The sequence below is a fragment of the Natrix helvetica genome (genome assembly GCF_964273705.1).
Source record: "Natrix helvetica genome assembly, chromosome: 10".
In the NCBI taxonomy this organism is placed as follows: domain Eukaryota; kingdom Metazoa; phylum Chordata; class Lepidosauria; order Squamata; family Natricidae; genus Natrix; species Natrix helvetica.
Window position 1 is genome coordinate 2,322,034 of NC_138561.1, and position 25,540 is coordinate 2,347,573.

General features: G+C 45.4%; 1 protein-coding gene across 4 annotated transcripts in view; it reads right to left on the reverse strand.

Moving 5' to 3' along the window:
* Positions 1-6,150, reverse strand: part of KCTD15 (potassium channel tetramerization domain containing 15) — a 77,252-nt gene extending 71,102 nt beyond the window's left edge. The window contains exons 1-2 of one of the 4 annotated variants that reach the window (XM_081962926.1): positions 5,881-6,150; positions 429-615 (exon numbers count right to left, since the gene is read on the reverse strand). In XM_081962926.1, coding sequence (XP_081819052.1) covers positions 429-592 — 164 coding nt within the window. In that variant the 5' untranslated portion in view covers positions 593-615; positions 5,881-6,150. Of the gene's footprint in view, positions 1-428; positions 616-4,926; positions 5,110-5,386; positions 5,524-5,880 lie in introns of those variants that run through there. The other 3 variants (XM_081962927.1, XM_081962929.1, XM_081962928.1) reach the window with 3 other exon arrangements.
* Between the last annotated feature and the right edge of the window lie 19,390 nt (positions 6,151-25,540).

The window sequence follows — 25,540 nt, forward strand, 5'->3', positions numbered from 1 at the left end:
GTCATCCCTGTATATTAATTAATTCCACACACATAGACATATATGCACCGAGAGAGTGTTTGTTATAGGAGGACTCACATTTTTACCATTCTGCTGCAGACTAAAGCAACTTTCCCATGGTAGAACATCCCATTGACATAACAAGACCTTTAGAAAATCACTGATAGGAAGAACAGCAAAATTTATGATTAAAAAACAAAAGGCAAATTGTTGGAGAGTTGGCTGACAAAGAAAACAACAACATATATCCCCCTGAATTAAAATTACCTTTAAATAGCACATTTCCTTCCCCCGAACCAAGAGCATCCTCCTCCACAATCCCAGTTGTCTGGAAATAACACAGTTATTTGGAATTCTCTTATGCAATAGTAATAACCCCCACCAGAAAAAATGCAAAGGCATTGGCCCTTCAGCCAGGGTGACCTTACCTGGAATCTGGGTATTTGGTCAAAGTTGCTAGGCTGCTGGTATACATGTGACCTCCTACATCAATATGCACCGGGGCATTAGATTTGGTGAGCTGGGCAGGGAGAGGAATTCCTTGAGCAGCAATGGGAGAAACTGGGGACCGTGTCAGAGACAGCCGGGACATCGCTCTGCCTTCCTCCTAGAAACCTCAGACAGAAAAGAACAATTTCCTCTTAAATTGCTGCAGTTGTGTGCTACCTTGATTCCAGCGTGATCACAGATCTAATAAGATCTCTTTTGCATCTGCCTGATCACATATTCAGCTAACAAATTATTGCCACCTTCATAATTAAGTGTATTTGCATCATAGTCTTCGGAGGACCAGCGGCAAAGAAAAAGATGCTTATTAGCAATAAGAAATCAAGGGGAAAAAAATCTTTTTCAAGGTGTCAGCCTCAAGGGGCATAAAACAAACTGCAAAATTCTAATTAAAGGTCGCAGGCTTATGTGTTAGATGTGAAATATCCCCTGACAAACGAATAACCAATTTGTGAATTGGGATTCAGGGGTTTTTGCAAGTTTGTCTCAGTAACAAGACACCTCTAAATTAGTGACTTCCTCAGTACCTAAGGCGTTTCATTTAGACATGTAGCAAAATTCACATCAAACTTGGAACTATTTTTGTTGCTTTTTAAATAACTAACCACGCAAGAAAACAGATAGCTATTTGTTATCTTCAGGACAATGTACCTAGAAGAGAGAATGGAAGGACAGCCAAAACTAAAGGTTTAATCAATTATCACTGCCCTGCAATGTCTTTTCTGTACATAATTTCCAATTATCCAGTGGCCTCACTTTGAAACACACACATACATCAATCCTCTTATATTTAATACCTAAAGCTGTCGTTTCCCCCCACACACACACACCATTTGAAAGTTACAGATGCAATACGTCTTTAAATGAAATACATGTATTACCATTTTACTCACATGCTATGGAGTTCTGATCTATGCAGAAATATAAGGACTTTGTCAATGTTCACTTTTTAATATTTGACATAGGGAAGTCTGCCCATTATTCTCATTGGCATCGATGTATTGCAGGGCATATAGGTAGCCAGCAGAAAATCTTGCAAAAAACAGAACAGCCCCAGCACTTCTAACCTCTCCTTCGTGTGTTAAATCAAAATATGCCAAAGATTAAATGTTTTATGAAATGTTTAATTATATGCAATGTTTTGAATATAATGCAATGTTGTCATATTGCAGGAGTCTATTCAGCCAAGAGTTGGCAAGTATCTCCTCTGTGGTATTTCACAGAACATTTTGGTTTTTTAGAGATTAAACTCTTTTCTCAGAATCTTCATCTTGGAGTTCACTTGGGCAACACCATTCCCACTATACAACAGGCAACAACTGGAAGTGCTTTCCCTAAGATGGAAAATACCATTTTTGGACTTCAGGGACAAATGTAACAACATGCTGGGCAAAGAGTCCTTTCTGTGGAGTCAGTCTGTCTTTGGCATCACCTTCGGCTCTAGATCGCCATCATTTGCTCTCTCATAGTAAAAAGACTCAACCTGTGCAGAACCCAAAATGATCAAAAGCCTCAACTCTTAATAACACAGTACTGTTCCCGAGTGAAGTTCTGACTCCAAGGAGGACTGAGTTTTCTAAGGGAATGGATATTCCTTTTCTTCAGGGAATATTTCATGTGGCAACTCAAAGCACTTGGTTTTTTATAAATGCATGCGCTGTATATGTTCAACCTACCCAAATCTCACTGTCTGCTAGCATTGTATTCTATTTGCAAATGTACCACTTCTCAAGGACAGATGCCTAATCTTTTCCTAACAGCCACATTCTTGTGTCCATGCTCTTTTCTGAAGGTTATATCCCAAACTCCACAGACCAACCTCATGTAGAATGGCTCAAGCACAAGGAAAGTTATTTCTTGCTTTAAAAGTCCAGCCAGTTGAGGCTCACCCTTTCTTTAATGAAAAGAAAACTTTCCCCTTCCTTGTGTTTTTGGAATGAAATTTTAGAACCAGGAGCCTCTTGGAAAAAGAGCTTTATCGTGAAATATATATGCCTGTTGCCCCATCACCCTACCCAGCTCAAGAGCAAGTGTTCAACTCGCTGCTATAATTCTCTTTGATGTGAACAGTGCAGGAGAACCCCATCTAACATCTATATGGAAGACAGATCTTAGCTATGCCAAGGAGGCTTCCTTGGAAGCAAATTCTCAGATTATAACATTTGTTAGGTGCTAAACAGCATTAGATTCACAAAACCTACGTAAGGTTTACTTTACTATTACTTTGGAGCAATTTTGCACTGAGCTGCAATATTATTTTCTCTTTCAATATATAGCCAGAAAAATATATTATTCCCTAGTAGGATTTCCTGAAATCCATCTTGTGAATTCTTTCTGCCTCACAGTAGGAGAAAAGGCAAGAAAAGGGGAGTCAAACTTAACAAATGTGATTCTAAAACCAAGACCAGAATTTAAAAAGATGGGTGCAAAAATATTCATCACTGTTGTCACAGAAGACGGACATCATGCTTTGAATTATAGACATGCAATTTATTATATCATGTCCTTAAAATGTCATATTATTCAAGCACGACCTATTATTATGCATTCAAATAATTCTTAAAATAACAACTCAAGAAATCCAGGTAGGATAACATTAAGGATAGTGACACCAAGTTTCAAATAATCTGTGTCGGCAACCTGCCCCTGGAGAACAAATCGTGTCAACCCGCTGAAGGTATGTTGCTTCTCCCCACCACCAACCAGGCCAAAAATAATATGCAACTCTGGATGGCACCTTTCGTTTAAGGTGGGAACATTCCCAAGTGGCTCGTGCACCAAACCAGTGGAGCTGATGTGTGCATCTGGCATGGCTCACTGGGATCTTTCCCTCCCTCCCTGCTTTCCTATGCTAACTGCCAAAGCGCTGCTTGTAAAATCTATTTGCCCATGAAAAGTGAAATAAGCACCATCCCATGCTCATTTACACACAAAATGATTTTGCGTCCCATGGAGCTCACAGTTGTTCAGCTCTCTAGGGGTGATTAAACCAGCTAGGATGCTACAGCTTGAGATGAGTTTACCAGAATTGTTTCTCCACATAGCTGCTTCTCTGGGACACTTTCATTTTTATCCATAAAAGGTAACAGAAGGCAGTTGTGCAAGCTCCATTCTCCTCTGTGCCCATGGCTATCACCCTGGGGGGGGGGGGGAGTGGGGAGGAAAGGCTGCAGAAATTTCCAGGGTATTGTCTGCCTGACTCTCTGCCTGCCCCCCACCCCCACCCTGCTCAAGCCCACTATTCTTCAATATTCTTCACCATTCTTTCAGACCAAATTCCTACTTTTAGGAAAAAAAGACTTCAAAAGTGCAAAAGGGAAGTTGGGTTGGATGAAATTTTCCCCCATCTGCTCATAGCTGGAATGGGATACAGGAGCCATTGGGGGGGGGGGGGGAGCTGGTGGAGGGCAGAACTGAAACCCCCCTCCAGAGGGGAAGGGAAAGCAGAGGAAGGGCCGCCAAGGGGGCAGAAAAAGAAAAGGGGTCCCAAAGAAATAACTGCAACCGCAACGACACCACAGCCGGGCCGAAGGAGGAACGAAGTTTACATCGGGGCGTTCCAGTCTTCGGGGCTGCAGATGGGAAGCCAGGCTAATGAAGGAGATAAAAACGCTTCTGCTCCCAAAGTTTACGGTTGCCTGGATTAACGACAACAATTGAAGCCGGCGCCTCTGCTTCACTCGTGCAATTTATTCCTCCGTGCCCGTTTAAGAGGCGGCATGAATTCTGCGCCGACAGCCGCAACCCCACATTTCCAGCCGCCCCTGCAGTGCAGCCCCCCACCGGGCTCGGCGGCCGCTCCGTCCCCAGGACCTCCGGCCTAGCCCGGCCCTCGGGGGCACCGCGGCGGCCGGGATCTCCTTCACCCCTTCCTCCCTCGGCGCCGGGATGCTTCCTTGTCCGGCGGGGGCGACCGCGGGCAGTGGCAGAGGGCCGAGAAGGGGTCCCCGGATGCGCCTCCCCTGCCCGGCGGGCTTTTGTCTCGGCTCCCTCCACGGAGCTCTTCCCCTCAGAAACTTTCTCGGCGCGCCGAACTTCCCGCCATCCTTCCCGGCTCGGCCCCGTCAGGACAGCAACCAGGCGGCTGCCAGCCAGCCAGCGCCACGGACGAGCCATCGCCGCCGCTCGCCCGGCCGGGAGTCCGCGCGGCGCCCCCAAGTTCGCCGAGAAGCCAGGCCGGGCGACCCGCCTCCCCTCCCCTCCCCACCCGGAGGAAAAGGCCAACATGGCGCCTGGACGAGCTGCCGGCACAGACGGAGCGGGGAGGGCAGAACGGTCGCGCAGCCCCCGCTCGGCGCCAGACTCCTGCCCGGCGGCTCAAGGCCTCTCGCTCCCATTGTCATCCCTCCCGGCCCTGCACGGGCCTCGCCAGCCTGCCTTCCGCCCGCCCCGCCCCCGCGCCCCGGCCCCTGCCCGTACCGTGCAAGGCTGCAGAGCCGGCCGCCGCTGCCCGCCAACTCGCCTGGCCTGGCGGTGCCGGGGGCTAGGGCGCCGCCGTGAGCCACGTCCCCCCGGGCGGCGGTGGAGCTGAGGCCGAGCCGGGCATCGCGCTCTTCACGCGGCGGCTTTTGCCCCTGCCGAGGAAGCGGCTCCGGGGGAAGCAACGGCGGCGCGCGCGCGCCTCCCAAGCGGAGCCGTGGCGCGGCCGAGTCGGAGGTGGCGGCGCGCGGAGCCCGCGGGGAAGCGGCGCTGGCGGCCCCCGTCCGTCCGTCCCCCCGTTCCCCCACCCTGGCAGGCCGGGGAGCGGGGCTTCCCCGCGGCCTCCGATCCCGCCGGGCGCTCAAGCGGCGCTTTCCCCGGGGCTCCGGCCAGGATCGGCGCCCGCGCAGAGACAGGCAGGAAGAGCCTCGGCCGGCTGGGCTGGACTAGCTCGCCTTACCTGGTGCGCCGCAGAACGGGCGAGCCGGCGATGCGCGCCCCGCCTCCCCGCCCTGGCTGCGGGCTGTCCGCGGCGCTGCTCCGCTCGCTCGGCGGCCCGGAGAGGCAGGAGCCCGGCGCTGGCCTGCCTTTTGTCCCCCGCCGCCTCCGCCGCCTCCGCCCGCTGGCTGCGAGCCCTCTGCCAGGCGGCTCCCCCCGCTCCGCGCCTCCTTTCTGTTTGTTTTGTCTCTGGGTCTGCGGAGGGAGGGAGGGAGAGCGGAGCGGAGCGGCAGGCGAGGCGGCCGCCTCTCCGCTCGCCAAGCGCCGCGGGGAGGGAAAGCGCCGGGTGGGCAGCAGCCGCGGCGGAGGAGGCCGAGTCTCGCTCCGGGCTGTGCCCCCTGCGAGCGCTCTCCCGCCCGCCCGCCTCCGGCGATCCGGCCCGGGAAAGCGGAGCATCCCCCTCGGGCTGTTCGGAGCGGCCCCCGCAGGAGCCCCCTTCCAGTGGCCGGCACTTACTTTCCGTGCCCGCTAAGGGTGCGAGCGTCCCCGCTGCTCGACGGCGTCAGGCCACGGCAGCCACGTCCCTCCGGTGACGGGCGGGCGGGAAAGCGGCTGGGCTGATCCGAGCCATGTCCGCGGCGGTTCCTGGCGCAGCTGCAGCCGGCATCGGCGTCGGGCTCCCGGGCAAGGAGGAAGGCGGGCAGGGCCGACTCCTCTGCCGGCGACGGGCGGAGGGCGGCGCGCGAGGGACACTTGTTGATAAGGCGGATCAAGTTTGGCGCTTCCACGCGCTCCTCGCCCGCCTCTCCTCCCGCCCCCGACCCGCGCGGGAAGCGCCGAGTGCGCCGCGGGCCCTGGCGAGGCTCCGCTGACGTGCCTGGCTGGGCCCCGCGATTGGAGGGAAGCGCCGGCCGCCGCGGGCCAGAGGCGCCGTTTCCAAGACGGGCTCGGCGGATGCAGCTGCCCGGGGCCCTACCAGGCCCGCCTCGGCTTGCCCGGCCTCTCCCCGCGCCCCCGGCTCGGCCGCGGTGTGGCTGGCGAGCGCCGCCTCGGGGGTCTTCCAGCCGCCTCTCCCAGGCTGGGGCGCCAGCTTGCGAGTCCCCGGAGCCGTCGGGCCTGCCGAGCCCCGAGCGGCGGCTGAGGCTGCGGCGCCCCGTCGAGCCGCGTCTCCCTCCCGTCTCCCGCCCCGCCAGCTGCTCCTCCGTGCCTGGCGGGCTGCTGGAGGAGCCCCCGTCCCTCGCCTTCCTTCTCCGGGCCCCGAGCGGGTCAGAAGGAGGCCGCCTTTCGCCATTTGGAATCGTTAGGGGCCTGTTAGACCCAGCCCGGGTTTCCCCTTGGAGCAGAGCTTTAGTCCTATCCTCCGCTCCAGCATGTTAAGAGGCGCCCTAAAAGTAAACGTGGCACCCTAATGAACGCTTTCTTGCCAATGTCTATGGCGATTCTCAGTCGTCCAGGTCTTGGTTGTCCCAAAGGTGCTTTCTCAAGAGGCAGCTGGACTTTCTGTTTTTTCTTCGAAGACTTTTCGCTTCTCCTCCAAGAAGCTTCTTCGGCTCTGACTTCTTGGATGAGAAACGAAGGGTCTTCAAAAGAAGAACCAGAAAGTCCAGTTGCCTCTTGAAAAAGCGCCTTTCTTATAGTCAAATGAAAACGGAGGTCTGATGATGGTAACATGTATAAAATCTGAGTTAAAATACTTGAGTTAATATGAATGACTTTTGTCGACTGTGGAGGAGATGCACGAAAGCCTTTTTGTAACCAACTGATACACTTTCTACAGTATGTAAAGCAGGGGTGTCCAAACTTGGCAACTTTAAGACTTGTGGGAGTTGAAGTCCACAAGTCTTAAAAGTTGCCAAGTTTGGACACCCCTGATGTAAAGAAAGATGTGTTGTGTTTGTTTTGAAAATTAAAAAAAAAATTTAAAGCACCTTTCTTGCCATTATTGTAATGTGCATAAATTATGAAATTGAGAAGGATAAAACACAAAGCACCCATGTTTCTCTTGTAACAAACATGCTTAGCTAAGCAGAACTTTCCCTGTTCTGCTATTTCAATCACAAAGTCTGGCCTGGTATCCTTATTGTTTGTTGCTACTTACATATCTGATCTATACATTCTTGTTTCTAACATGGGTATTTTTAAGTCAATCAATCAGAATAGAGCTGGAAGGGACCTTGGAAGTCAATCTAGTCCAGCCCCCTGCTCAAGCTGGAGATCCTACATCAGGGGTGTCCAAACTTGGGAACTTTAAGACTTGTGTGCTTCAACTCCCAGAATTCCCCAGCCAGCATGTCCACAAGTCTTAAAAGTTCCCAAGTTTGGACACCCCTGTCCTACACCATTTCAGACAAGTGAATGTCCAGTCTCCTCTTAAAAATCTCCAGTGATGAAGCACCCACAACTTCTGAAGCTTTATCTGTATATCCTTGGTTTAAAAGCTATGTAGAAAATCGTCAACATTAAGATAAAGTCCTGTTAAAGAGGTTTGTTCCCAAGGGAACACAAGCATTATTAAATAGCACCTTACAATCCTTCTAAACCACAGAATTTGGGCGCACCTTTAGGGCAGCCTGAAGGTAAGTTTGCAGTTGTACTGCTTACTATGGACAGATAGGAGAAACAGCAGAAAAAGTTGTGTCATTCTTTGATTCCCATTGATGCAAAAGGTCAATTCACCCACAGGGTTAAGAAAAACTGAAGGGCCTCTAATAACATTCACTACAAAAGCAGAGAGGCCTTTACAGTTGGACTCCCTTAAGTTTTTCTGTTCCAACCTGGGGAATGCCCCACAAACAGACAAAGCCTGGAATTACTTTCTTAAGAAGTAAAACAGAAACTTTTTCCCCCAAGGGGAGTTTATTTATTTATTTCCCAAACACAAGCTGCAGGAGAAGAGGGAAATTTTCTCATTAAAGTTACATCCCTGCAGTTAGTTCAATTACTTGATATATGCAGAAGATGTTGTAAATTTAAAGATTTAAATAGCTTACAAAGATGCCAGAGGCTCCATCAGTTAATTTCCTTAATTTATGGATTTTTTTTTAGCTCAGCTTCTGAAGTGGGAGGGAAAAGAAGAAGAAGAAGAGAAGACAAAGAGAAGTAGGTCATTGGATAGAGATCTATCCGGGTTAGGATTCCCTGCTTGTTTTTACTGCATCCATCAGAACAACTTGAGATTTGGGGGCACTTTTTTGCCATTGCAGACTGCGAGCAAGGGAAGCTTCCAGATATAGTTCTGGGGCAAATCTGGATGTGCAGAGCATCCTATTTGTTACTGTTTTGTTTTTGTTTTTAATTTTATTTACCAACATGTAAAGTACACACACCCAAAACTTATAAATATATAAATTTCTCCTGAAGCATAAAATGGAAGAGGAAATCATGAAAGAACAAATGATAAAATGGGCACAGAACTTTGGCTATAATATTGAATTGGATAAATGGGAAAAAATTTGGGGAACAAACTTAAAAATGACACTATCAGTTGCATACAAGGAAAATCAGTACAAAATGTTTTACAGATGGCACCTGGCACCAACAAGGTTAGCTAAAATCTCAACAAATACCTCCCCACATTTCTGCTGGAAATGTGAATCAATACATGGAACATACTACCACTTATGGTGGACCTGTGAGGAGGCTAAAAATTTTTTAGAAAAGGATCAAAAAGTGGCTAGAGGTAATAACAGGTGTTAAAATAGAATGGAAACCTGACGTTTTTTTATTAGGAATAATGACTGTGAAATACAAAAAAGAAATTCAGTATTTAATATTACATATAATTACAGCGGCAAGGATTGCCTTTGCCCAGAAATGGAAAAACAAATTAATTCCAAGCGAAGATGAAATAAAAAGAAGACTGCTATCATAAAAAGAGGTAGCAAGTAGCAATGTACACTTTATTCCGTTTCAGAAGATCTGTCTGCCGTGGTACCTCCAGAAAGAATTGTCTGAAACTTGGGGGAGTCTTGTCCACTTACATCAGCAATGCTGAGTGGGACAAGAGAACCACCTGAGACACGCCTGTGGCATGTGGCAGTTGAGTACTGCAGTGCAAAGCTTTCTCTTTAGTACAAACTTCTTCTTGTGTTTATCTGTGGAAGTAAGACCACACCTAGAGTACTGCACCCAGTTTTGGTCACCACACTATAAAAAAGATGTTGAGACTCTAGAAAGAGTGCAGAGGAATGCAACAAAGATGATGAAGGGACTGGAGGCTAAAATATATGCAGGAACTGGGCCTGGCTAGTCTGGTGAAGAGAAGGACCAGGGGAGACAGGATAGCAGTCTTCCAATATTTGAGGGGCAGCCACAGAGTGGAAGGAGTCAAGCTATTTTCCAAGACATCTGAAGGCCGGACATGGAAACTGATCCAGGAGAGATTCAACCTGAAAATAAGGAGACATTTTCTGATAGGGAGAACTATCAACCCATGGAACAGAAGTTGCCTTTGGAAGTTGTGGTAGCTTCATCCCTGGAGGCTTTCAAGAAAAGAATGGCCTGCCATCTGTCAGAAATGGTGTAGGGTCCCCTGCTTGGGTGGGTGGGGGTTGGACTAGATGACCTACAAGGTCCCTTCCAACTCTGTAGCAGGAGGTACTAGGAAAGCCATTTGTATTTAACAACCATTAATGCTGTAATAAGGGACGTGGTGGCTCAGTGGCTAAAATGCTGAGCTTGTTGATCAGAAAGGTTGGCAATTTGGTGGTTCGAATCCCTAGCGTCACGTAATGGAGTGAGCTCCCATCAGGGCCGGATTTAGATGAAAAGAGGCCCTAGGCTATTCCACTTATGGGGCCCTTTCACCTCCCATTTTTAAGTTTGTAAATTACATGAGAGATAATAAAATACATCATTACTGTGATATATATCAATATATTAAATGAAACATGTTGTAATTGGTACTAACCTTTATAAAAAATGTGGCACGGATAATAAATAAAAATAAAAGGCCCCTCTTGATCTTGAGGCCCTAGGCTGAAGCCTAGTTAGCCTATAGGAAAATCCGGCCCTGGCTCCCGTTGCTTGTCCCAGCTTCTGCCAATCTAGCAGTTCGGAAGCACATAAAAATGCAAGTAGAAAAATAGAGACCACCTTTGGTGGGAAGGTAACAGTGCTCCGTGCACCTTTGGCATTGAGCCATGCTAGCCACATGACCACGGAGACGTCTTCAGACAGCTCTGGCTCTTCGGCTTTCAAACGGAGATGAACACCGTCCCCTAGAGTCGGGAATGACTATCACATATGTGTGAGGGGAACCTTTACCTTTAAATGCTGCAATGCTAGGTGCCATATTCATATTTGTCTTTTAATCTGCTGTGCTGTTGTGCAAATGCATAGTGGCTATTGCCAATATTGGGGTAGTTTTACAAAAAGATGTTTTGAGAAAGAGGAATGAGGAGCTCTCCTCTTCCCCCCTTCATTCTATCGGCCTTTGCGCCTCAAGTCAATTGACCAAACCAATGTTATCAGAGAACCCTCACTTAAATTTCCCAATCCCGTCTAGGTAATGCCACAAGTATCCCTCGAGTAACTGTGGTAAGCTGAAACACACTGTCGTGGCTACGCAACAGATTCTCCCTTTCCCAAAAGGCATAGAAGCAATAAAGAACAAAAGTAGGATTTGGATAAAAACAGCACCAGATAAGAGAGGTTGTAGTTGGTGTCATCTAAGTGCAAGGCAGTTCACAGGTGGACACAAACCTAAGTACAGGTAATCCTTGACTTACGACAACAATTGAGCCCCAAATTCCTGTTATTAAGTGAGGCATCTTTAAAGTGAGTTTTGCCTCATTTTACAACCTTTCTTGCCACCGTTGTTAAGTGAATCACTGCAGTTGATAAGTTAGTAACCCAGTTGCTAAATGAATCCGGGTTCTCCACTGACTTTGCGTGTCAGAAAGTCACAAAATGGGGATCACGTGACTCCAGGACGCTGCAAGGGTCAGAAGTGCTTGGATTTTGATCACGAGGCTGTTTCAAAGGTCTGAACTGTGAAAAATGGTCATAAGTCACTTTTCAGTGCTGCTGTGGCCTTGAACGGTCACTAAATGAACTATGGTAAGTCAAGGACTACCTTTAGTCAGGCATGTTAGCCACTTGGGCCCATCTGGACGATCAATATAGACCAGGGGTGTCCAAACTTGGGAACTTTAAGACTTGTGGACTTCAACTCCCAGAATTCCCCAGCCAGCCATGCTGGCTGGGGAATTCTGGGAGTTGAAGTCCACAAGTCTTAAAGTTCCCAAGTTTGGACACCCCTGATACAGACAATAACTAACCTCTTCTACTTTCTGTTGCCCTTTTGCCAACCACCATTAAAACTCCCGGATGTTCAGAAAGAAGTCAGCAGCCATCAGGATGGGTAATCCTCAGGGCATAATCCTCCATAAACCCCATCAAGCCCTTTGTAAACCAGCTATATTGGCTACTCTGCTGGTAGTGAATCCCCTTTCTGCCTTGTGAAAATACATTTCCATCCTTGTGATCCTAATCTCCATGCATTTGCTTTCAATGGATGACCTTGAGTTTCTGCAAGAGAAGAAAGAATGCTTCTTTCTCATTCTCTCACATTGTCACCTGGGTGATTTCCTCCCTCTGATGTGTCTCCCATTAGCCTTCCTTTGTCCCATGCTAAAGAAGTCAATGGCCACCCTCTTTCCTTATAATGAAGCAGCTGTTTGGTGTGCCCCCTTTTCTGGAGCTCTGTGAAATCCTTTCTAAAGCACAAGACTTGCATGGCAAACCATATTCCTAGAAAGGGAATGATTGCATCTTGGATGAAATATCACGGAACAAGTTTGGTTGGGAATCTGAGGACACTAATTGGTTTGGCTCTGTCAAAAGTTTAAATCCATGCAGTCTGCTGTCCTTCGTAGGAAGTTAAAACCCACCCCTCTCCTAGAAAAATGAAATATCCTGGGAAATATTGGAAAGGCAGAATATTATATTTCCCTGGATCAGAAATGGAGAAACATGTTTTTAGGTAGGAAGCAGGCTCACTCTTAATAGCCCCCACCTTTGCCAATGGGCCATTAAAAGGCCTGAGCCAGTCTATTCTACATAACAAAGATCCCCCTTCTGCACCAAAGTGATGGGATTAAGGCATGATAGAATTAGCCCTTTACCCATCTCACCACAGGGCACCTGGGAAGAAGCCATGCGCAACCAAACGTGGACTCAAAGCACGACCTAAAGAGTTGCCTCCGCAGGGCCCCATGGGAGTCTGTCGACCAATCAGAGTACAAGCTCAAGATCAAAGGCCAGAGAGGGCATAAAAGGAGGGACTTTCAGCATCTCTGCCTCTTTTCTTCTTCACCCAACATCTGGAAGCATGTGATCCCCCTTTTCTGTTCAGGAGCTCAAGCCATGTGATCCTGTCCACCATTAAACCCTCCTTCCAAGCAGCCTCCATGTTTCCAGTGTCTTTTTCCCCACTGGGAACTGAACCCAGGAGGACATTTCTTCCAACACCATACAAGATCCCCACCAGCTCAGTTCCTATCCCTGTATAGATGAGGTTCAGTTTATGTGTCTATGCGTGGTCACAGATTTGACCAGCATTTTTCTTTTGCAATCTGTACGTTAGTCAGGATCCTTCCCAGAATGGCACTGACTGGAGAAGATATCTACCTGTTTCCCTAAGGAGAACAGAAACTAGAAAGTAGATTTGTTCTGGGACACAGCATGAAGTCAACCCTTCAACCCTTGATGAATTGCAGTGTGAACAGGCCAGCGAAAGATGCAGGGGTTGTGGAAAGATCAGTTCAAACCATTTCCAGGATGGTAAAGTGCATAAAATTACAATACAAACCATTGCAAAGTGTTGTCCTCCTACATGAGCACAAAAAAAGAGAGAATTGCCTCTGCAGTCCTATCTTCCTGCCTTTAATAGGGCCAAGCCATCTGATGCCCTTCAGGAATTTAGCATTAACAAGTTAACTCCATTAACTCGAACCCAAATGGCAAGGTTTTGTGGGAGTTGCGTTCCAAATAATCTGGAGGACACAATCCCTTTCAGTAATCCAATTTCTCACAACAAGACAGTAGGAATGAAACAAGCTATCTGGACCTTCTGCCTAATTAGACCTTGAACTGAGTAGACTAAAACAGGTTTTTTTTTAAAAAAAATTGTTGCTCGTTTTAAATGTTTACCATATAGAAAAGGTGTTATGTTTATCTGAATCAGCTGGATGCATATTTAAAGCCGCAAAAATGTTCAGGCATAATGCATGTTTTCTATTTTACAGACCTCTATTATGCTGTGATTCTTTCTTCTTTCTGTTGTTTTAGGATCCTGCATGTCAGGACAATGAATATATACATATGAATTAATACTTAAAAGACACAATGCCAACTAAACAGTATCATGGAGAAACATTGCCGTATGATTAAGTATTGGTGTTTTCAGTCTAACATTTCTTTTCCCACTAGATGAAGTTTCTAAGATTTTCAAGGTACATGTCAAGGACAGGTTTATAAATGGATTTTTATTTATTCACAACTTGGAGACTAATTGCTTCTCTTTGCCTGAAGGCCAAGAGATGGGTTTTAATATGACACTTCAAAAGTATTCATAGAGCCACTGAGATACTAAAGTGTCATTGTTTTAAGAAAGAAATCTCAGGATGGTACTTGTGACCCTGAAAATAACATCTTTCACCACTACGATCGGATTTTTCAGTTAAAAGCTCTACTATTTAAAACCATACAAAGGAAACTACCACTCTGTATTGCGTTGAAACCGAGAAGACAAAAAATTAAAATATAGTTACTCAACTTCATCATGCAACTCCTATGTCCTTAAAAACTTCATCCAGATTCATGGTATAAAATTACTGTGGAAATAAAATACTACTGATGAGGATATTAGGGTGGAACAAAATTTATGCAAGAGGTGCATTATTTTTATTTTTTTCAATATCATTTTATTTAATTCATTATTAACTGAAATATTGATTATTTAAGGATATAAAGCGCACCTATTAGTTTAAATTACTTTGAAGACAACATTTTAATTGCCAGTAGCATTTTTCTTGTAGAATTCATTCTCTTGGTGCTGATAAATATTTTAGTTAAGACAGAGTATAAAGAACAAGTTGTTTTTAATGCTATTCTTGTTAAATTGAAGTTCTACAAGTTGGGGACATTTTAGGGGGTTTCTCTTGGTGGCTGCGCTCAAAAGTCCCATGTATATAAATGTATTTATTTATTGAGAAAATGTATATAGCCTGAAGACTCACAGCGATTCTAGGCGGCTTACAAACAATAAAAACACAGTAAAAATACAAATCTTGAAAGTAGTCATTTATAATCTGATAATTTTGGAAATAAAAATAGGATAAGCTGGAAAAACACGCTGTAGCAAATCCAAATAATTCTAGACTCTAAGCTTAATTGTCTTATGGACTTCATTTCTTTATATGATAGTCCTTTGGATTTGAAGAAGATATTTCAATTCAGAATAGAGCTGGAACAGACCCTGGAGGTCTTCTAATCCAACTTCCTGCCCAAGCAAGAGACCTGATACCATTTCAGACGAGTGGCTGTCTGGAACACATTTTAATAATCACAATATAACGGACTAAGACCTTGGGGGTCTTCTAGTACAACCCCTGCTCAGGCAGGAGACACTATACCATTTCAGACAAATGGTTGCTCGATCACATATCATCTTGATTCTATCCCTCTGTTGATACAGCCTAGGAGTGGATTGGCTTTTTGGCAGCTGCAGAAAACTTCTTGGCTCATATTTAAGTGATTGCTCCATTCCCTCTCACCGTTACTACCGTTGAGCCCAGTACTACTGATTCTACACCTGTGCATTTAGTTTTTCTTGACTAAGTGTAAAACCTTACTTTTACCATTGAACTACACTTCATCGGACAGGCTCCAGTGTCCACGCCTGTTAAGATCCATCTAGATCTTTTCATTTTCATTCATTTTGATAGTGTCCTGATCAAACCCTGGTGGGGGTGGGGGGAACAGACTTAGACTTTGGAAAAGAGAATAAAAACAGAACGCTTGAAGGCGGAGAAATATCAGAAACCCAAATGGAACATATTGGAACTTAGCTTAATTTCAAAACCAAGTGGGAACTGGATGTAGGGAAAGATAGAGGTGGAGGAAGACGGCATACAAGCCACAGAGATATGCGGAGTTACATTGATGGGAACTGTGAAATAAAATGCTTGCGTGGTGGTAAATTAAAATAAGACAAGCTGTGGATGAATTAATCCTGCTGCGAAAATAGTCACATAAAGGTATTTCATAATGTGTACAGGCAGTCCTCAATATACAGCAGTTCATTTAGTGACAGTTCAAGGTTATGACATGATTGAGAAAAGTGGACCATTTTTCACACTTACAACTGTTATTCTGTTCCAGTCATATGATCCCTTTTTGTAACCTTCTGACAAGTCAATGGGGAAGTCAGATTTTCTTAACAACCTGGGTCACTAATTTATCAACTGCAGTGAGTCACTTAACAACAAGAAAGGTCGTAAAATGTGTCAACACTCAAATAATCTCTCACTTAACCGCAGCAATTTTGGGCTCAATTGTGAGCCCAAAATGAGTATTTGTTGAAATAAGCAAAATGGTTTGTCTAAGATTCTTCCCCTTTATTATATGGAAATGAGAACGGAATACAGCGGTGAAGGGACAATTAAGAAAGAAAAGTGGTAAATCAAGAAGATTGAAGCAAACATGAATGGCTGATGAATGAATGTGGATGGAATACAAAAGCGAATGACCATTAAGAAAACAAAACACTGAGGCTGTTTGATCCCATAATGAATAAAAAGTGGATTACCAACACATGGAAAAAGTGAAGGGAGTTTTAGAAAGGGGAAGACCAAAAAAAGATTTGACTAAATGGAATTTATGAGAACCTCAGAAAGAAACAGGTACAAAAGTTATGTGAGGATGTAATGGAAGTTAGGATGGTTTTGTGGAGAGATACAAATAGTGTTAATTTAGCAACTGCCTCATGTAGCCACTATTCACAGTTAAAGCAGTGATGAAAAAGTAACTTTATGACCAATTCTCACATTTATAACCTTTGCAGCTCTGTAAAGCAAAAGAAAGCTGAAGTAGCAATAGCATAGCACTTAAACTTATATATTGCTTTCTAGTGCTTTACAGTCCTCTCTAAGCATTTTTTCCAGAGTCAGCCTTTTGGCCCACCCCCCAACAATCTGGGTCCTCATTTTACCGACCTCGGAAGGATGGAAGGCTGATTCAACCTTGAGCCTGGTGAGATTTGAACTACCAAATTGCAGGCAGCCAGCAGTCAGTAGAAGTAGCCTGCAGTACTGCACTCTAACCACTGCACCACCATGGCTCAAGTAAGATCATGAGCAAAGTTGTGGTTTCACTTAGTGACTGCTTCGTTTAACCCAGTTGCTGGTCCTTATTGTAGTTGTTAAACAAAGACTACCTTGCATTGAAAAGTATAAACCAGGGGTGTCAAACTCAAGGCCCAGGGGCCAGATCCAGCCCACGGGATACTTAGATGTGGCCCATGGGGCCACCCTGGAGACAACGAAGGGTCGGCCCATGGTGCTTCTGCCAGTGAAAACGGAGCTCAGGAGGGCCCTCTGCAACAGCCTTTTCCCACCAACTTCTCCTGGTCATTGGCTGTCCCTGCAGTGTCTATTGGTGGGTACAGCTGGCCTCTAGGAAACCCCTTCCATGTTTGATATGCAAAAGCCACTTCCTCAGACCAACCTGCCCAGAGCCATGAAGTCCTCAGGCATACTGCTTGAGAACCTATATACCCTTTCTGGATGAGGGCAGAAACTTCTTTGTGTGAAGCCATTTGTGTGTGGCTCACAGTTAAATGTATGGAATCATGCGTGTTCAGTGGTCAGCGGTCATAGTTAAACTTTTGCACTGCTTATCTGATAAAGAGAGTTGGAAGGGCCTTGGAGGTCATCTAGTCCAACTCCCTACCCAAGCAGGAGATCCTACACCAGCTATGGCGAACCTTTTTTGGCTCGCGTGCCATAAGCGGGGGGAGCGCAGGGGGGTAGTGCGCAGGCATGCCACACCCATAATGTAATGTGCGACCCACCCACCCCCAGCATGACAGGCGCTCCCCCCCATTTTTTGCATGCTTTTTTCGCCCTCCCCAGAGGGTTTATAGAAGTGACTTCCGGTTTGTCCGTTGGGTCGTTTTTCGTCCTCTGGAGCCTTCAGGGAAGCCTCCGGAAGGCCCCTGAAGGCTCTGGAGGGCTTAAATCGGCCGAATGAGCAAACCGGAAGTCCATTCCTGAATTTTCGGTTTGCCCATAGGGCCAGTTTTTTGTACTCCAGAGGCTTCAGGGAAGCTCCTGATGCCTCCGGAGGGCCACGGGGAGGGGGGGCAGGGGAGGCTCTTTTCACCTTCCCCAGGCCCCTATAAAGCCTCTGGAGCATGGGGAGGGCAAAACGTCTTTAAAAAAGGCTGAACTCAGCTGGCCAGCGCACGCATCCTGGCCCTATACCATTTCTGACAGATGGCAATCCAGTCTTGAAAGCTTCCACTGATGAAGCTCCCATAACCTCCGAAGGCAACTTCTGTTCCATCAGTTGATTGTTCTCACTGTCAGAAAATTCCTCCTTATTTCTAGATTGAATCTCTCCTTGGCCAGTTTCCATCCATTATTCCTTGTCTGGCCTTCAGGTGCTTTGGAAAACAGGTTGACCTCTTTCCTCTCTGTGGCAGCCCCTCAAATATTGGAACACTGCTCCCATGTCTCCCATGGTCCTTCTCTTCACTAGACTAGCCATGCCCAGTACCTGCAACCATTCATATGTTTTAGTCTCCAGTCCCCTAATCATCATGATTGCTCTGCACTTTTTCTAGAGTCTCAACATCTTTTTTATAGTGTGGTGACCAAAACTGGATGCAGTACTCTAGATCTGGTCTTACTAAGGCTTTGTAGAGTGGTATTAATACCTCCCTTGATCTTGATTGTATCCCTCTGTTAATGCAGTTTAGGATTGCACTGGGTTTTTGGCACTGCTGGATACTGTTGGCTCCTATTTAGCTGGTTGTCCACTAAGACTCCAAGATCCCTCTCCCAGTTACTGCTATTAAGCCTGGTTTCACCCAGTCTACATGCGTCCTTTTGGTTTTTCTTGCTTAAGTGTAAGACTTTACTTTTCTCTACTTCGAATTTCATATTGTTAGATAGGGCCCAGTGTTCAAGTCCGTCAAAATCCATCTGAATCTTGAGCCTATCATCTAGGGTGCTGGCTATTCCTGCCAGCTGAGTATCATCTGCAAATTTGATAGGTTTCCCTTCTATTCCCTCATCTAAGTCATTTAACTTTGGAGATGGGTGAGATATCAAACTTAAGAATGAGGGTCGCAGAAGCTCTCATTCATTTTAGCTTTTCTAGCATTCCCAGCAAACTGTGTTGCTGGAAGTGGAATTTTCAATTTGGTAACTTTGGGTGTATGGAGCTGTCATTTTCCAGGTAGCTGAGTCTGAAGTCCTCTGAATTTACACATCTGGGGAGACACAAATTGAAAAGGGCTAGATTCCAATTGCCAATTGTGGCAGCAGCTCCTTTGTTACTGCTTGTGTAATCCCCTGGCATTGCACTGAACGGGAAGTTTGCTTGAACACCGCCTTAATCAAATTAGAGCTGTGATAATTAAAACCGTCTCTGTTTATATACAGAGATAGATATATAGAGATATAGAGATACGCATTCAAAGACAAAAGACACATATAGTTACAATCTAAAGAGCGGCAAGTATGGAGGGTGTGATCTAGTCCTTTATTTGCTAGAGACACTGAGGTTCTCAAGGGATTCTCACAAGCCTACAACGTTTTCTGGCAGAGCTAGCGCTTCCTTGGGATGCTGACACATCCTATACATCCAGATGCTATAGTTCCCAGTTGAAGGAGGTTGCAGGTTGTGCTTCCTACTGCAGTAGTTTTGGAAGGATTTAAAAAACAAAACATAACCCCAAAAATATAAAGCAAAATCCTGTAAGTCTACTATTTTATATTTTCAGGTAGCAGATTTTTCAGATATCATTGTAATGATTCAATGTGTCTGCAAGTTTATTACAGCCCAAACCCGCCAAACCAATTCATGTTGCAAGCACAATTACATAGAACACTACTGTACAAGCTTAACATATTTAACAAAAATAAACATACCTAAGGCAGAATATCAGCATATAGCCCAAATCTACAAAAATGAAATCAGGAAAACTAGGAATGAAATAAGACCTGCAACAAACCTCAAAAATAATTTTAAAAGTTTCTTTCGACAAATAAAAGCCAAGAAAAAAAAGTCAAAAGGCACAATTGATTACTAATGGGAGAAGATGGCAAGGAAGTGATAGGTACCAGAGAGAAAACAGAGATTTTTTAATTATTTGACTTCATGAAAAAAATTGCACAACCTATCAAAAACAGGATAGGTTTGTAGGAGTACAAATTAAAACAAGCAAGAAAATGGTAAGAGAACACCTGTGCACTGTAGATGAGTTCAAATCATCAGGTCCTGATGGATTATATACCAAAGTTTTGAAGGAGCTGAACAATATCTTTCAAAGACCCTGGAGAACTGGGGAACTACGAGAGGAATAGAAAAAAGTTGATGTAGTTCCCATTTTTAAAAAACGGGGAGGGGGGGGCAGACCCAGGAAATTACAGACCAATCAGCAACCAGATTTCAATGAGCCATGGTGGCGCAGTGGTTAGAGTGCAGTATTGCAGGCTACTTCTGCTGACTGACAGCTGCCTGCAATTTGGCAGTTCAAATCTCACCTGGCTCAAGGCTGACTCAGCCTTCCATCCTTCCCAGGTGGGTCAAATGAGGACCCAAAATTGTTGGGGGCAATATGCTGACTGTAAAACGTTTAGAGAGGGCTGTAAAGCACTGTGAAGCGCTATATAAGTCTAAGTGCTATTGCTAATACCTGGGAAGATCCTGGAAAAGATAACCAAGCAACAAATTTGGAACACCTAGGAGAAAGCAAAGGGACCCAGTGGCTCAGTGGCTAATACATTGAGCTTGTTGATCAGAAAAGTCGGCAGCTTGACAGTTCAAATCCCTAGCCCCGTGTAATGGAGTGAGCTCCCGTTACTTGTTCCAGCTGCTGCCAATCTAGCAGTTCAAAAGCACATACAAATGCAAGTAGAAAAATAGGGACCACCTTTGGTGGGAAGATAACAGGGTTCCATGCACCCTTGGCATTTAGCCATGCCGGCCACATGACCATGGAGACATCTTTGGACAGCACTGGCTCTTTGGCTTTGAAACGGGGATGAGCACCTCCCCATAGAGTCAGGAACGACTAGCACATATGTGCGAGGGGAACATAGGAAAAAGCAAAGTTATAACCAAAAACGAACATGAGGTCATCAAAAACAGATCTTGCCAAACAAATGTTATTTCATTCTTTGACTAAGTGACGAAATTGATGGACCAGCAAAAATGGCACATAATATCTTCCCTTCAATGAGACTGTGGAGTCCCACATCAAACTGTAGATCACACATTGACCGACGGTATTTGCAGATGATATTTGCAGATGACACCAAACTGGCAGGGATAGCTAACACTCTAGAACAGGGTTGTCAAACTCAAGGCCCAGGGGCCAGATCTGGCCCATGGGGAGTTTAGAGCTGGCCCGTGGGGCTGCCCTGGAAACAGCGAAGGACCGGCCTGCAATGCCTCTGGCAGTGAAAACGGAGCCCAGGAGGGCCACTGGTGGCCCCCCTGAGCTCTGTTCTCACTTGCAGAGGGTTGCAGGAAACTGTTGCAGCCAAAAATGGATCTCAGGATCCTGTTTCTGCTGGCAGAGCACTTCGGCCACCACAGGCACCCCTGACACAAGTGATGTTGAGCTGGCCACGCCCACCTGGCTCCCCAAGGTCAAACACAACCCCGATGCGGCCCTCGATGAAATAGAGTTTGACACCCCTGCTCTAGAAGATAGGCTCAAGATCCAGGTGGATCTTGATGGACTTGAAACACTGGGCCCTATCTAACAAAATTAAATTCAATGGGGAGAAAAGTAAGGTTTTACACTTAGACAGGGAAAACCAAATGCACATGTACGGATTAGGTGAAACCTGGCTCAATAGCAATAACTGTGAGAAAGATCTTGGATTCCTTGCTAGTTGCGAAGTCATGTCCGACCCATTGCGGCCCGGTGGACAATGTTCCTCCAGGCCTTCCTGTCCTCTACCCTCTGTTAGGGATGTAACCCTAGTCTTGGCTTGGCAATATATATAAGCCGTGATTGTAACAAATGTATCTGTTACTTTAAATGCTAGAGAGATGTAATTGGATGCTAATTGCTTTAAGCAGCCATAAAAGGAGGAAGGAACTATTTCGTTTTCCCCGGATAGCTACTGATGTTCCTGATTGTTCCTGACTGTTCCTGTATGAGTTTTGTATTAGAGAGAAGACCGTGTATTGGATGGTGGCTAGTCTGTAACTAAGTTACCCGTCTACATGGTGAATTGTGAGTTGAGCAACTAAATTCAATGAGGTGTAAATACTGAATATACTTCAAGACTGCTTATAGTCTGTTTGGAGACTATTTATCCTAAATAAAGCTATTCTTTGTTTTACCTTCGGTGGCTGTGAGTGACTATTCAACGGCTTATTCGTTACTAAGTTCCGCTGCTGAACTCTAGTCTCCTAACGGGGATAGACTTACCACTGGTTATGGGCCCAGTCTGACCACTGGTTCAAGGCACAGCCTGCCCAGAGTACCATTAGTAGCGATAGGAGAGTTGTAGTCGCTGCACACTGCCGTAACAAGATAGCTATTTGTGGTAATGAATATCCCTAAGATGATGGCGAAATGAACAGGCGATGAATTTGTCGTCCGTCACCCAGCTGGATGGCACAAACTACGTTTCATGGTCCACAAAATGCAGTCTGCTATTGCGAAGCGAAGGGCTATGGAATATTGTGCGCAACCCTCCAGATGTGTCTGCCTGGGATCCACAGAATGATGATGACGCCAAGAAGTTAGCTGACTTTAACCGGGCCAATGAATGAGCAACATGTATCATTGGACTCACGTTAGCAGATCAACAACTTGTACATACCCGTGGTGAGGAATCAGCTGCGAAGTGTTGGGATACGTTGAGAAGAATATATGTACGTGGGAGCACATATTAATCTGACACGGAGACTGTTCAGAACCAGGCTCCAGAAAGGAGGTGACATGTTGACTCATTTGAACTGCATGAAAGCAATGTTCCAGAGGCTGCATAAGAAGGAGTTAATATTTTCTGACCTGCACCAGGTCTACATTATATCGCTGGATGAGAGTTATGATGGGTTTGTTTTGTCTCTCGAGGTTCTATCCCGACAGGACCTAACATTGACTGATGTAACGTCACGACTTTTAGAAGAGTCCAGAAGGAGAGCGGAGAGAGAAACATTGAGAGAAGAACAAACTGATAATATGAGTTTGACTCATTCAGCATATACTGTAAAGAAATGTTTTGTTTGTGGTGCTAGGGGGCATATATCTAGGTTCTGTAAGAAGGCAAAGGCAAAGTACTCTAGAGAAGCTAAGAAGAAAGCTAACATTGATTTGACTAGGTTAGGTAATGCACCTGTAAACCACGATATGTGGATTATAGATAGTGGAGCGTCGATGTGCATAACTAGGAATAGACATAACTTTGTCAAAATGTCTGCAAGCAAACAACATGTGTCTTTGGCTAATGGGTGGAAGCTAAAGGTAGCTGGGAAAGGAACTGCACACTGTGAATGTGTAAAAGAGAAATTGCATATGTTGTATGTGCCGAGACTTAAGTTTAATTTGCGTTCAGTAAGGGCTTTAGTCAGTATCGGTTACACAGTAACGTTTAAAGGAGATACATGTCTAATAGAGAAAGCAGGTAAAATGGTTACTGCTAATTTAAAGAATGGTTTAATGGCTGATGAAAGTGTAGTTAATTCTGTGTATGCAAATGCTAAATTGCATGATGAATGCATACATTTGTTACACAGGCGTCTGGGGCATATTAACTTTAAAACATTACAACAAACGGCTAAACTAGTGGAAGGTATTAAGTTGAAGCCATGTGCTAAGTATTTGAACTGTAACGTTTGCAGTAAGGAAAAGAGTAAGGCTAATCCTGCAAACAGGCTAGATGGCTTTAAGACTGAGAAACCTCTAGAAGTAGTATTTGCAGATTTAATAGGTCCCAAGTAGAAACCAAGTATTGGGGGTGCACGTTATATGTGTTGAGTATTGTGGACCACTATTCCAGGTATGGGTTTTGTTACTTACTGAAGGACAAAACGGAGACATTTCAGCAATTTTGCAATTGGATAAAGTTTGCTGAGAGAAAAACAAAACAAGGTAGTTACCATTGTAACAATGGAACTGAATTTGTAAACCAAAGTTTCCAAACAATAGTAAAGAAAACTGGGATTGAGCATAAACGTGCTGCACCATATAGACCTCAACACAATGCATTTGAGGAAAGGAGAGGACAGTCATTGCAGGCAATGGTAAGGACGATGTTATCCGATTCAGGTTTACTGGATAAGCTATGGGGTGAAGCAATGATGTGTGCTAATCATCTTCTGAACAACGTTGTAAATGCTTCTACTAGAGAATTACCATTTACTAGGTGGCATGGTAAGAAACCTGACCTTAGCTACCTACATACGTTTGGAGTTCCTGCATGGGTTCATATTCCAGCACAGATTAGGTTAATGGGACAAACTCGTGCACGGCAGTTAATATTTGTAGGTTATGATTCAAACCATAGATCTTATAGGTTTTGGGAACAAGGGACAACTAAGATCTACCATAGTGCTAATGCAAAGTTTCTGGAGCATGTTGGTTGGAACAAACTAGAAACTAATAATCAGGTAGTAATTGAAACCCGAGCAGACCAAAAGAATGAATCAGGAATAACAGAAACGAGTGATGAAGGGAAGGAGGAGCAAGTGATAAAGCAGGAGGACATTCAGGATAGTCCACCTATAAGCCCTGAGTTACCCAGAAGGTCAACCCGTATAACGCGGCCACCTAATAGGTATCAGGCATCTGTTGCATGTAAGGTGGATAAAGTACCTACTACATACAATGAGCTGATTACATATTGAACTGAGGATAACAAGGTAGGGCAAGCTGCAATGGATAGGGAGTTTGTCATTGCAGGATTTGGGAGTGCTTGACACGGCTGATTTACCTTCAGGTAAACATGCAAGGGGATGCAAAATGATATATAAGCGTAAAACCGGAGTAAATAGGAATTCTGTAAACGAGTTAGGAGTTTTGGTGATGTTGATATAAAAGGTTCTATGTTTGATAAGGGATGCATTATGCATTGTATCTTGAACCTACATTATTGTGTGTTAAAAACAATTGTTGTTTGATATGGGAACAGAAAGTAAAATGATTGTATTGGAATATTGTATGTCTGAACACAATATAGCTGACCATTTTACTAAGGCACAAGGTGCTATAAAACACAAGAAACATTGTGATGGTTATGGATTGAGAATGTGAAGTTCTGTGTAAATACATTGACAACCCAAGAGGGGAGAATGGTAGGGATGTAACCCTAGTTGTTAGATTCGGGCAACGAGAGAACAGACTCCGGACACGTAGTGACTTAACAGCTCTTTATTTGTAGTAGTAGTGATCCAGCTTGCTCCGTGGTCTGAGGGTTCCCCTTTTATAGGGATCGGGTACACCTCTCGACCAATCAGAGCGATGCCTGTTTCCCACCGTACCGGCGGACCAGAGAGGAGACTTGCCGCGATATATGTTAATATCTAACACCCCTCCCCTCTTAGATGGAGCATTCCGGTTAGTTACATAGTCTTTCAAATAAGTGGGTGTTTGTCTCACCTGGGTGGAACGCCGTAGTTCAGGTTGAACGGGAGTGGTTTCAGGATCGGTTCCGCCTGTTCTTTCAGCTTCGTGTTCGGGGGTCTGCAGGCTTTCATTGCTTTGGCGTAGTTCTGGTTCACGATCGACCGCTGGTTCTATCCTGGGCTCAATGGTGTCGTGCTCCTCCGTGTTTGGGCTCTCGGGTGGCTGACCCTGTGCTGGCAGATAGTTTTCGTCCTCGGCTCGTAGGTCTGAGTGTGCCAGACGACCCCGTAGTTGATCGATGTGCCTTTTCCAATTCCGTCCATCTTCAAGCTCTAGCAAATATGAGCTTGGACC